General features: G+C 43.5%; 1 protein-coding gene across 1 annotated transcript; it reads left to right on the top strand.

Annotated features, from left to right (window-relative positions):
- Positions 1–287: 287 nt before the first annotated feature.
- Positions 288–8049, top strand: COX6B1 (cytochrome c oxidase subunit 6B1). Its single transcript, XM_016220987.2, has 4 exons — positions 288–358; positions 1973–2089; positions 3835–3935; positions 7861–8049. Exons 2-4 carry the CDS (start codon positions 1984–1986, stop codon positions 7912–7914), a joined length of 261 nt encoding a protein of 86 aa, XP_016076473.1. The 5' UTR covers positions 288–358; positions 1973–1983; the 3' UTR covers positions 7915–8049.
- Positions 8050–11442: the final 3393 nt, after the last annotated feature.

Here is an 11442-nt window from a genome sequence, read left to right as displayed (position 1 = left end):
CCAGCACCAGGACCCAGACAACTTCCCTCTCGAGGTAAAGCCAAGGGAGTAACGAGACCCTGTAACGAGTCGGCGTCCCGAACCCAGCTCTGAATCCCTCCAAATGCTACACAAGCTCATGATTGGGCCTGGAGTGATGATGAACAGCTATTTAGTCCAATAGAAGATTGGAGTTCTCATGAATGGGCGTAGCCTTACTGGCCTCAGGGGCCGCCTCCCAGAGGGCGCTCTAGCCGAGTGGAAGACTCACTTATACCCCGTCAGGCTTCCGGTCCTCCTTAATTCCGCTTCCGGGCAGACCGAGGCGTCTTTGCTGAGGGTCACATTGAGCTGCGAGCGGCTTCAGGGGCAGCTTTAGGTGAGTGTTGAGAGTTCGGGAGCCTGGCATCCCATCCTGGGGGACTGAGGGACGGACCCTAGCTTCCCCCAGGACGAGGTGAGGTTTCCGGCCGGCGGCTTCGGCCTCCTGGGGGGAGCCCTGGAGTCCTGTTGTGTTATTAGTGATAACTAACGATTATTTAGTTCCTTAATGCCGGGCAACATTCCAAGTGACTTATATTAATTCATTTAGTCCTCCCCCAGCCTGTGATTGTCCCTTTTGACAGCGAGGCAACCGAGGCTCAGGTTAAGCTGCTTAGCCAGCGACCAGGATTTGGACTCTAGTTTGAACTGCGGTGCCCTTAGTCTTCAGGGCGCAGGCGTGGCTGCCCGCAGCTCGCCTGGGCTGCAGCCTAGCTGCCTGGTGTCTGGACCCTCCTCTCCCCTTGGGCGTTGGAGGGTCCACGGTGTCATCCCGACCCACCCTCATTCCCAGATAGCGGGTCAAGATCTCGCCCCAAATTACGATTCCGACCGCGTCTGTTGTCCCAGCGGCTGGTGTTCTACAACCCCCCCGACCCCGTCGTCACTCCTTCCCCAGGCTACTCCGGTGGCCCAGATCCCCACCACTACCGTGGATAGCTTCAATTTAACACTAGCTTGCCTACCTCAGTGTAAACCCAGGACTCCTCGAAATCTCTGGAATAGAGGCAGTTTCTCTCAGATTCTCTGGTAAAAACTGTGTGTCACCTCCTAAGAGACATTGTAGCAGAAGTCTTTAACCCTGGGTCCACTGGATCTGTAGAATTCAAGGGGTTCTAGTACTCGACTGGCAAATGGCAGGAAATTACATCTGTGTTTTTACTAACCTTAATTGAAATGTAGCATTTGCTTCATTTAGGCATGGAGGCAACAACCTCAGGAGTATTAGCAGCATTTGGTATTAGCAGCATTTGTGACTTTGTCAGCAATCAAAATCACAGATCATCTTATCTCACATTATAGTTGCAGATAGTACAAAATATTTTTACTCACCATTACTTCAAAACTGTGGTAGTTAATAAATCCTCAGCTACATATAACTGGTTATCTTTGCTAGCCTGTGCAATTTTTTAATGCATTTAAACATGTTCTGAGAAAGTAATCATTAGACCCCTCTGAAGAGTTCATGGCACCAAAGACTTTAAGAATCTCTGCATTGTGCCTCGTGTTAATGATTGAGTGCAGCTCCTCCACTCTTGTGCTGTATGACCTTGAGAAATCATTTAGACACTGGTTGTCCCTTGTCTGAGGAACAGTGATAGTAATAGTTCTTACCTTTTATTAGACTGGCTGAATGAGTGAAGCTGTAAGAGTATAGGACAGCACCTGGCCTGTAGTAAGCACTCAGTGAGTGTTAGCAAGTGTTATTTTGTGACATAAGGCCTGATTTTACCAAGGAGTTGACCCTCCCTCCAAACCTTGCTGTGACTTACACACTTAGATATATGGATTTGCCCCGTCCTTCACCTCTGTGTATGTTGAGAGGGAGGGGATGGTGGCTTATTGACACTCACCCCATCTGTATCTGGGACCCCTTTGGGCCTGGGTGGTTGACATGTCCAGGTTCAGGCCCCATAGAACCCCTGCTAACACCCATTCTCTTTGCCTCTAGGAGTCAGCAACATGGCAGAAGACATCAAGACCAAAATCAAGAACTACCGGACTGCTCCTTTTGACAGCCGCTTCCCCAACCAGAACCAGACCAGGAACTGTTGGCAGAACTACCTGGGTAAGCAGGAATGGTAGTGGGGGGAATACAGATCTCCCCCTGTTCCCACACCTGAAGCTGTTCACCTCGCCTCTTTGGGGACCCACAAATCTCAGGCCTTTTTTACTTTTGGACATCCTACCTCACAGGGCCTAGGCTCCTTGTCATCAACTATGTTCAAGATCTGGGCCAGTGCCACAAACTTTGTTTCCTACAATGATTTCTTTTTTAAAAGGTTTATTTGAGCTCGGCCAGTGTGTCTCAATGGTTGAGTGTCAACCTATGAACCAGAGGTCACTGGTTTTATTCCCCATCAGGGCACATGCCCCATTGTGGACTCAATCCACAGTAGAGGGCATGCAGGAGGCAGCTTGGTCAGTGATGTTTCTCTCTCATCGATGTTTCCCTCTATCCCTCTCCCTTCCTATCTCTAAAAATCAATAAAAAATAAAGCTCAGTTGGTTAGAGCATTGTTCTGATAGGCCAAGGTTGTGGGTTCAATCCCTGGTCAGGGCACATACAAGAAGCAACCAATAAATGCATAAACAAGTAGAACAACAAATCGATGTTTCTCTCTCTCTCTGTTTCTTTCTCAGTCTCTCTCTTTCTCTAAAATCAATTTAAAAAAAAGATTTATTTGTGTGTATGATGGAACATACATATGGGAAGTACAGAAAACATAACATACAGCTAAATGAATAATTCTGAAGTGAACCCCTGTGTAACTATAACCTGGATAAAAAGTAGATATTGCCTGAACTCTGAACTCCCCTACCTACTGCACACCCTGTATTAATCACAACACCCTCCTCTCCCCAGTAGAGATGTAACCCCACTGACTGAGGCAATCACATTTTTATTTTCTCACCACGTTTAGGTTTGCCTCTTTGCGAACTTTATAAATACTGTAGGTATTCTCTTGTGTTTAGATTTTTTAAATCAACAGTTTTGAAGATTCAGCTGTGCTGTGACATGTAGTTTGCTCATTTTTATAGCTGTAAAGTTTTCCACAGTTTATTCATGGACACTTGTGTGGTTTCAAGTTTGGAGCTCTTATGAATAATGCTGCTGTATACATTCTTGTAGATGTAATTTGATGTCCATGTGAATGCTTTTCTCTAGGGAATGTGTCCAGAAGTGGAATACTGGGATCAAATTTTTAAAAATTAATTGCCTACTTTTATTTATTTATTCACTTATTTTTTATTTACTTGAGAGAGAGAAAATATCAATTCATTGTTCCACATATTTATGCATTCATTGGCTGATTCTTGTTCGTGCCCTGACTGGGATCGAACCTACAACCTTGGCATATCGGGATGATGTTCTAACCAACTGAGTTACCTGGCCAGGGCTAATTAATTGCTTACTTTTAAAAACCAGATTATCCCACTCTGTCTTCCTCTCTTGGACTCCAGCATCTTAGCATCAAGACTTTCTTCCCCTTCCCTTGCCCTGGTTTTGGATTTCCATAATCCTTACACATGCCCCTCATATTACCCCATCAGTTGTGATTGCAGAGCTTTCAAGTTAAACAGCAGTTCTCTAGGGGTTACAAAGTTAATTTAGTATACTAGCCCTAACTAGATATGCCTATACTAGAGGTATATCTAGCCCTTTTTAGTACACTTGTAAGGGCATACATTCTTTATAAAATGTGTGTGTGTGTGTAACTGGTTGTGAGATAAAAAGTATTTCTGTGATTTTTGTTCAAAAATGTGCTCCAGCCCTTTGTCCGGGCTGACCCTGAACCCCCTTTTTCACAGACTTCCACCGCTGTGAGAAGGCAATGACTGCTAAAGGGGGTGATGTCTCCGTGTGCGAATGGTACCGGCGTGTGTACAAGTCCCTCTGCCCCATATCCTGGGTAAGTGACTCCTACTGGGGCCCTTGGGGTGCTGGGGTGGGGTCTTAGGAGAGGGGAGTTTGGTGACTTGGTAGGAGCTCCGCTGCAAGAGGCGGAGGGAAGACAGCATCACACTGTCTGTGGGACTTGGCCTTTCCTTCCTAGAATGGCCTCCCTTTTCTTTCACTGATACTCGCAGTAAGTCAGAGCTCTCAGCCAAGGTGACCACGGCTGTCTTCTTGCTAAAGCCATCTCTCATGCACTCTACAGATACATACTCAGTGCTGGGTCCCTGTCCCTGTGGAGCTCACCATTTTGTGCAATCCTGTCCTTTTTAATTACGGACATTTTCAAATATACATAAAAGTAGAGGGAATGATTCAGTGGCCGCCAAATATACCCATTACCCAAACTGAATGATGTCAAGATTTTTCCACATTTCCTTCATCTATCCCTTTTTTTCCTTTCATTTGCTGCTGAAGTATTTTGAAGCGAATCCCAGATATGTCATTTCACCCCTCCTTACTCCAGTGTGTATCTCTAAAATGTATGGACACAATAAGGCAGTCAGTTCTTTTAGCCCCAATCTGACCAGACCTTTTGTCACCATTTAATACTCTCTGCTATACCCTCTTTTTAATTTTATTTTTGAATTAATTATTTTTTAACTGAAATTCTTCATTTTAATTAATTAATTAGTTTATTTTAATATGTTTTTATTGAGAGAGGAAGTCAGAAATATCAGTTGGCTGCCTCCTGCATGCCCCCTACTGGGGATCGAGCCTTCAACCCCCACATGTGCCCTGACCAGAATCAAACCACTGACCTTTTGGTGCATGGGGCTATGCTTAACCAACTGAGCCATGCCAGCCAAGCCCAATTTTATTGATTGATTTGAGGGGTGGGGAGACAGGGAGAGGGGGAGATTGATTTGTTCCACTTATTTTTGCATTCATTGGTTGCTTTTTGTATGTGCCCTGACTGGAGATTGAACCTGCAACCTTGGCATATAGGGGTGCTGCTCTAACCAACTGAGCTAACAAGGCCAGGGCTGCCATATCCTCTTTTCTTTTGTAATCTATCTTTATTGATTTCAGAAAGAGGAAGGGAGAGAGAGAGAAACATCAATGATGAGAGAGTCGTTGATCGGCTGCCTCCCGCACACCCCCCCCCCACCCCCCCCCGGGGATCAGGCCTGCAACCCGGGCATTGACCCTGACCAGGAATTGAACCGCTGTCTTCTGGATCATAGGTCAGTGCTCAACCGCTGAGCCATGCTGGCTGGGCCATATCCTCTTTTTTAATAAAAAATTTATGTTTAACATTATTTTATTTCATCAAGTCAAAGCCCCCATCAACTGCAAGAAACACTGAGAGATGTTCAAACCTTTATTTAAATGCTGGAAATGAATGTATCAAGCATACTACTTTTCAAATGGTTAAAATGAAATAACCATTTGTCTTAGAATCAAATATGATACTATTGCAAAAGTATTTAATAGTGCTCATTTTAAAAAACAACAGATGTGAGCAGAACAGTAAAATAAAAAGTAGAAGTCCTCTCGTGTTCCCCAGTCTCTGTTCTTTGTGGTAACTACTGTTAATTGATTCTCTTTTCTCCCTACATGAATTTATCATGCATAAGCCTGCGGCCTTTTCTATGTATGAACAGTTCATACTGCTCTGTTCTATGACTTGCATTGGCTTATCAGTGTGTCTTGGAACCTTTTTTATGACAATGCATACATCTGCCTTATTAATTTTGATACCTTACAGATGCTTTTATTTAACTGGCCTCCTTTTGATGGAGATTGTATGTGGGTTTTGTGTATGTGTGTTTTAATATATGTTTTTATTGATTTCAGAGAGAGGAAGGGAGAGGGAGAGATGGGAACATCCCATGAAAGAGAAACATTGATTGGCTGCCTCCTGCATGCCACCTACTGGGGATCGAGCCCCCAACCCCAGCATGTGCCCTCACCAGGAATCAAACTGGCTTCCTCCTGGTGCATGGGTCAATGCTCAACCAACTGAGTCATACCGGGTGATGAAGATTATGTTTTTTTAATTTTTCAGTAATTTAAGCATCCTTTTGATTGATTTAAAGAGAGAGAGAGAGAAGCATTAATTTGTTTCATTTTCTAGTTTAAAAAAATCTTTAATTTCTCCATAAAAAAAATAGCAGTGGCTTTTTGTAGAATCTTCAAAATGATCCATTTATCTTGATCTACATGACAGAATACAGAAAGAGCTTTGAGGCTTGTGGGAAAAAGCAAGTTGCAGGACCATCTAGGATGGCCCAGTTTGTATATAAAGTACAGAGTATTTGTGATGCGTATGAGTATGTAAAGAAAATAGGCACATGCAGGGCACTTACTGTATGGGCCAACTGTATTGTAAGCACTTTATAGCATATAAGGGCAAACACGCTGAAAAATAGGATGCGGTAAGTGCTATTATCCGTATCCTCGTTTTACAGAGTTGGGAAGTGAGGCCCAAGGCCACACAGCGATGAAGTGATAGAGTGGGTGTTCAGATTCAGTCTCTCTGATCCGTGCTTTTCCCCACTGCCTCTATAGCATGTAAATGTGTGTTTGTGTATGTGTGTATATAAAAATGAATATGCTTTAACAGCCTGTAGGAGGGTCCACAAGGAGCAGAGTGTTACTTCTGGGGAGCGTAACAGTATAATATCGGCCTTTCCATCATTTTTTATGTGTATGCATACAGTGGAACCTTGGTTCTCAAACTTAATTCATTCCAGAAGTCTGTTTGAGAAGCAATTTGTTCAAAAACCAAATCATTTTCCCCCATAAGAAATAGTGTAAATTGAATTAATTCATTCCAGACCCCAAATGATTCCCTGGTTTAATCTTTCTTATGTACAGCACATGTCTAATGTACTGTTTAATCTATAAACAAACACTTATGTTCTTAAATTTATTAAACCACCCCTATTAGCCTTAAAGGAATCACTTTCAGCACTCGTTCCAGGAGTGTCTTTAAGGAGGTCTGCGTGTGGCATCTTCACTTTTTCACATATCACTGCCTCAGAAATGCTGTCACCTGCTAAATGCTTTTCCTTTATCCAAGGAACAGTTTTTCCATCTATTCAATTGCCTGTGATTTGTGATCACTTTCAAGCCCTTAGCAACATTAGCACTCTTGATGGCCTCTTTATGTTTTAAAATTGTGCTAACAGTCCATTTTGCCAGCAACAAAAGCAAAAAACAAAAAAACCCCACAAAAGTATTCACAGTACAATTTCTTGAGATGTTAACAAGGAGGTTTATTGCTAAACTGACTGCATTCTCTCCTTTGTTTGTGGCCTAGAGATGCTTTTTGTCATGCTCATGTGTCAGCCTGAAAGGGTTGTCAGATTGAGAACTGAAGTTTTTGTTCCAAGTGCACAGCTTGGTTGAGAACCGAATTGTTGGAGATGTTGAGGTTTGACTGTACATCTGTTATCAACACCAGTATCCCACTCTGTTCCATTTGGCATCTTTTTGCACTTGACTATATCCTGGAGATCCAGGCGTGCTGGAGCATAGATCAGCCTTCCTTTTTTCACAGCTGCCTAGTATTCTTTCCTCCATTCTGACGAACATCAGAGTGTTGACTCTAGGGTTCTTGAAGCAGGGCAGAACCACTCTTGAAGCTCTGTACCTCGCATATCTCCTTGGGCAGCCCTGCAGTGAGCCTGGGATTTTTCTGTGTGTCGCTTCTCCCCCCACCCCTTCAGTAGTTCAGCTTGCGCCAGCTCATTCAGGACAGTGATTCTTATCTGCCTGGGTCACTGCTGGCTCCCCAGCTCCTGGAACAGTGTAGGTACTGGGGTTACTTGTTGACTGAAGAAATGAACAGGTGGGCAAAGTGAGGAAGATTAAGAAGCCCCCCATCTGGCTTCCCCACAGAGGAGGAGAGTAACACTGGCTTCTGTCCACAGGTGTCGACCTGGGATGATCGCCGGGCAGAAGGCACGTTTCCTGGGAAGATCTGAACTGGCTGCACCCCACCTGTCCTCTGTCCTCCATCTTTCTCCCAGGGAGGTGAGGGGGGGTGACCTGAGCATATCCCACCCTAAGGTCCTGAATCATGGCTTAACTAATAATAAATACTTGTTGGAAAAGTGCAAGACTGTGTGTGAGTAAAAGAGCTGGATGATTGGGCAAGACGCTGGGTTGGAATAGTACCTGGACCAGCAAGAGGGCCTTCAGAGTTGAGTACTTTTTCTTTCTTCTTTTTTTTTAATCCTCACCTGAGTGTATTTTCCATTGATTTCTAGAGAGAGTGGAAGGGAGGGAAGAGGAGGAAGAGAAAGAGAGAAAGAGAAACATTGACGTGAGAGAGACACATTGATTGGTTGTCTCCCACACTCACTCCAACCACAGACAGGGAACCTGCAACCGATGTACGTGCCCTTGATCAGGAATCGAACCCATGACCCTTTGGTCTGCAGCCGACGCTCTGACCACTGAGCCAAATTGGCCAGGGCATGTTTTGTTTTGTTTTTAATTTTTATTTTATCAAAACTTGACCACCTCCTCTGCCAGACAATAGAGTGAGTGATTGTATGAAATAGCCTCAAGCCCCTGTCTGTGCTAAAATTTATCTGTATGTTCCCTTAATTATCTGTATAATTTTTTAAAACTTTTCTTAGGTAATGGAACTAGTATAATAAAAACACATATGTACCTCACCTACCTTCAACAATTACCAACAAATGACCAGTTTCATCTTTAATTACTCGCCTCCTCCCTCTAGGTAATTTTAAAGTAAATCTTTGAGATCATAGTTTATCTAGAAATAAGTATACATATCTCTTAGAGATACATATTTTCTAAAGTAATCACACTTCTATTACACCTAAGGAATGAACAATACTTAATACCATCTGATAAGCAGTCTTCTGCACAATGTGTAAATTCTCTCTGTGCTCTGGGCCTCTTTCATGTTGCTTGTGGTGATGATTGGATGTCTTTTAATTAAGCTGAATTAAGAAATGTTCCTTTTCAACGCCCCCAAAAGAATTGCCGTACAAGACAGCCCAAAAGATCATCCACCAAACCTGTCAGCAGGGAACTCCTGAGAGTGTTAGCAGCTAGAGCACCGTGTTGAGGCCAAGTTGGTGTTCCTTCATGTGCAGAAAGATGATTCTTGTATTGAGGAAAATGGCCCTAGGGAGGGATCTCCAGCGGCTGCCTCTGAGGAGGAGGGGCTTTAAACAGGGTTTGGAGAGGCTGTGAAGCTTATGTCTGCCTTGGAAAGAGCAAAGAACTTAAAAGGAACATGGTGAAAATTTCAAATGAAACACGACATGTAGTGAAAGGTTAGGATTTAGGACTTCCCTCACCCCAGTCACCTAATTCTCCCCAGAGGCTGCCGCCATTAGCAGTTTCCCATGTATTCTTCTAGAGGTAGCCCATACATCTAGAAGTGTTCATAAAGACATATGTTTTGTAGGTGTCGCTATTTATTAATTATTGTTGTTAACAAGGAACTTGTAGTCTACTAAGCATGCTGTAGAAGAGCAGCTTAGTTTAGGCCTGATCATATATACTTGGTGCTCAATAAATTTGAGAGAAAAAATAAAAAGATCTTTTGACTACTCCCGCACTAGTGCTTTCCTCTTTGTTTCACCACTGCACACCATGTCCTCCCCTCCCCAGATCTCTCTTTCTCCCTCCCTTTTTCCCTCTCCTCATCTCAATGTCCCACCTGTACCTGTGAATTTCAGGCCCTCCTTTGCTCAGCTGACCCAAAGGAGCACCTGAGATTCCAGCCTTTACATATTACCTTAGTGCCCAAACTTGAGTTTTCAGTGTTGCTAAGTCTGCATACCTCTGTGCTGCCATTGATGACATCTTTGCTCAAATGAATTTATTTGGAAAGGAAAATTTAACCTATGAAGTTTTGTTGTTGTTTTTTAATATGTCTTTGTTGATTTCCGAGAGAGGAAGGGAGAGAGACAGATAGAAACATCAATGATGAGAGAGTCATTGATCAACTGCCTCCTGCACGCCCCCTGCTGGGGATCAGGCCTGCAACCTGGGCATGTGCCCTGACTGGGAATCGAACCCTGATCTCCTGGATCCTAGGTCAATGCTCAACTGCTGAGCCACGCCCGCTGGGCATAACCTATGAAGTATTCTTGCAAAGAAAAGTGGATGAGCTAGAGCCACATATGTGATGAATAAACCTCAAAAGCATAATGTTGAAGAGAAAAAAGTCAATTGCATGAGGATATGTACAGATTATATGCATAAAGTTTACCAAAACATCTAAAACTATCCTATACATTGTTGATGAACATATGCATATATGTTAAAAACAAAAATGTGTATGGGAGTGAAAACTTTAAATGCTGACAAACATTTGAAAAGATGCTCGAAATCATCATTAATAAGTGAGAGTTGAAATAATGGCAGGTATCACTTTACACTGAATTACTCTGTCAAAAGCTAGAATGCTGGATAATGCCAAGTGTAGGTGATGATTGGAGGGTACAGGAGCCCCCATGAATTCTTGGTTGGAAGGTAGAAGGGGACAGCCATTGTGAAAAGCAGCCTGGCACATGCATATCCATGACCCAGCAATTCTCCCTAAGAAAAAGATATACAGGTCTCTAAAGGGCCGTGCACAAGGTGCTCACTGCAGCATTATAGTGAGTGGGTGTGTGTGGAGGGGAGTTGGAAGGAGTCTGGGTGTCCTGATTGGGGAGGAGACAGTAAACTGTGGACTATTGCACACCGTCGGTGTCCTGAGCAGCCAAGAAGCCATGGGGTCAGTGTGCCCAGAGTAACATGGATAGATTTTGAAATCATAGTGCTGAGCAAGAAAAGTAAGAATAGCCCTGGCTGGTTTTGCTCAGTGGTTAGTGCATCGACCCATTTTTATGACCTGTGACATATTTATTCCCCGTTGATGACACCTTTTTGCCTTTACTAGATGTTTTATTTAACTTCTAACTACTAACACCAGCTATTTGAAAATAAAAACATTTCATATTATTAGCCTGGCCTTATTATTTGGCAAGTTATTTTAGCTAAAACTTATAAGATGTACTTCATGGGTCATGCACATTACTTAAATTTTCTCATTAGTCCTTAATATAAATGTGAATCAACAGAGAAAAACTACTTTAAATGTAAAGTGGATTGACTAAAAACCTAATTATTTATATTAATGGAAAACATCTCATGTGTTTTACTACCAAGCCAGTGTCTTGACAATAGAATTTTAAGTTCTATTTGTTAGCCCCATTGCACATACTCCCCGGAGCTGCAGCTCAGAGAAAGAACACAGTAGATGTCCTGGCCCTCTGGGTTGAGAAGTTCAGGACAAGGACTGGGGTTCCTCGAGCCGCCACTTTCGCCTGCAGAACCAGCCTCTTGACACTAGGGGACGCCATCGCAGAGAACGTGGGCCTCTCAGGAGCGCTGCTGGTGACGTGGCAGCTTGCACACCAGGACTGAAAGATGGCCTTGGAACGCATCCCTGCACTCAGTTCCCACTGTTGCCCAGCAAA

The sequence above is a fragment of the Miniopterus natalensis genome, chromosome 18 (genome assembly GCF_054644295.1).
Source record: "Miniopterus natalensis isolate mMinNat1 chromosome 18, mMinNat1.hap1, whole genome shotgun sequence".
In the NCBI taxonomy this organism is placed as follows: Eukaryota; Metazoa; Chordata; class Mammalia; order Chiroptera; family Miniopteridae; genus Miniopterus; species Miniopterus natalensis.
This window is presented reverse-complemented; position numbering and strand designations above follow the sequence as displayed.

Coding starts and splice junctions, on each gene's coding strand:
- COX6B1 (XM_016220987.2), top strand. CDS start 1,984: ATGGCAGAAGACATCAAGACCAAAATCAAGAACTACCGGACTGCTCCT. Junction 2,090..3,834: donor CTGTTGGCAGAACTACCTGG/GTAAGCAGGAAT, acceptor CCTTTTTCACAG/ACTTCCACCGCTGTGAGAAG. Junction 3,936..7,860: donor CCCTCTGCCCCATATCCTGG/GTAAGTGACTCC, acceptor TTCTGTCCACAG/GTGTCGACCTGGGATGATCG.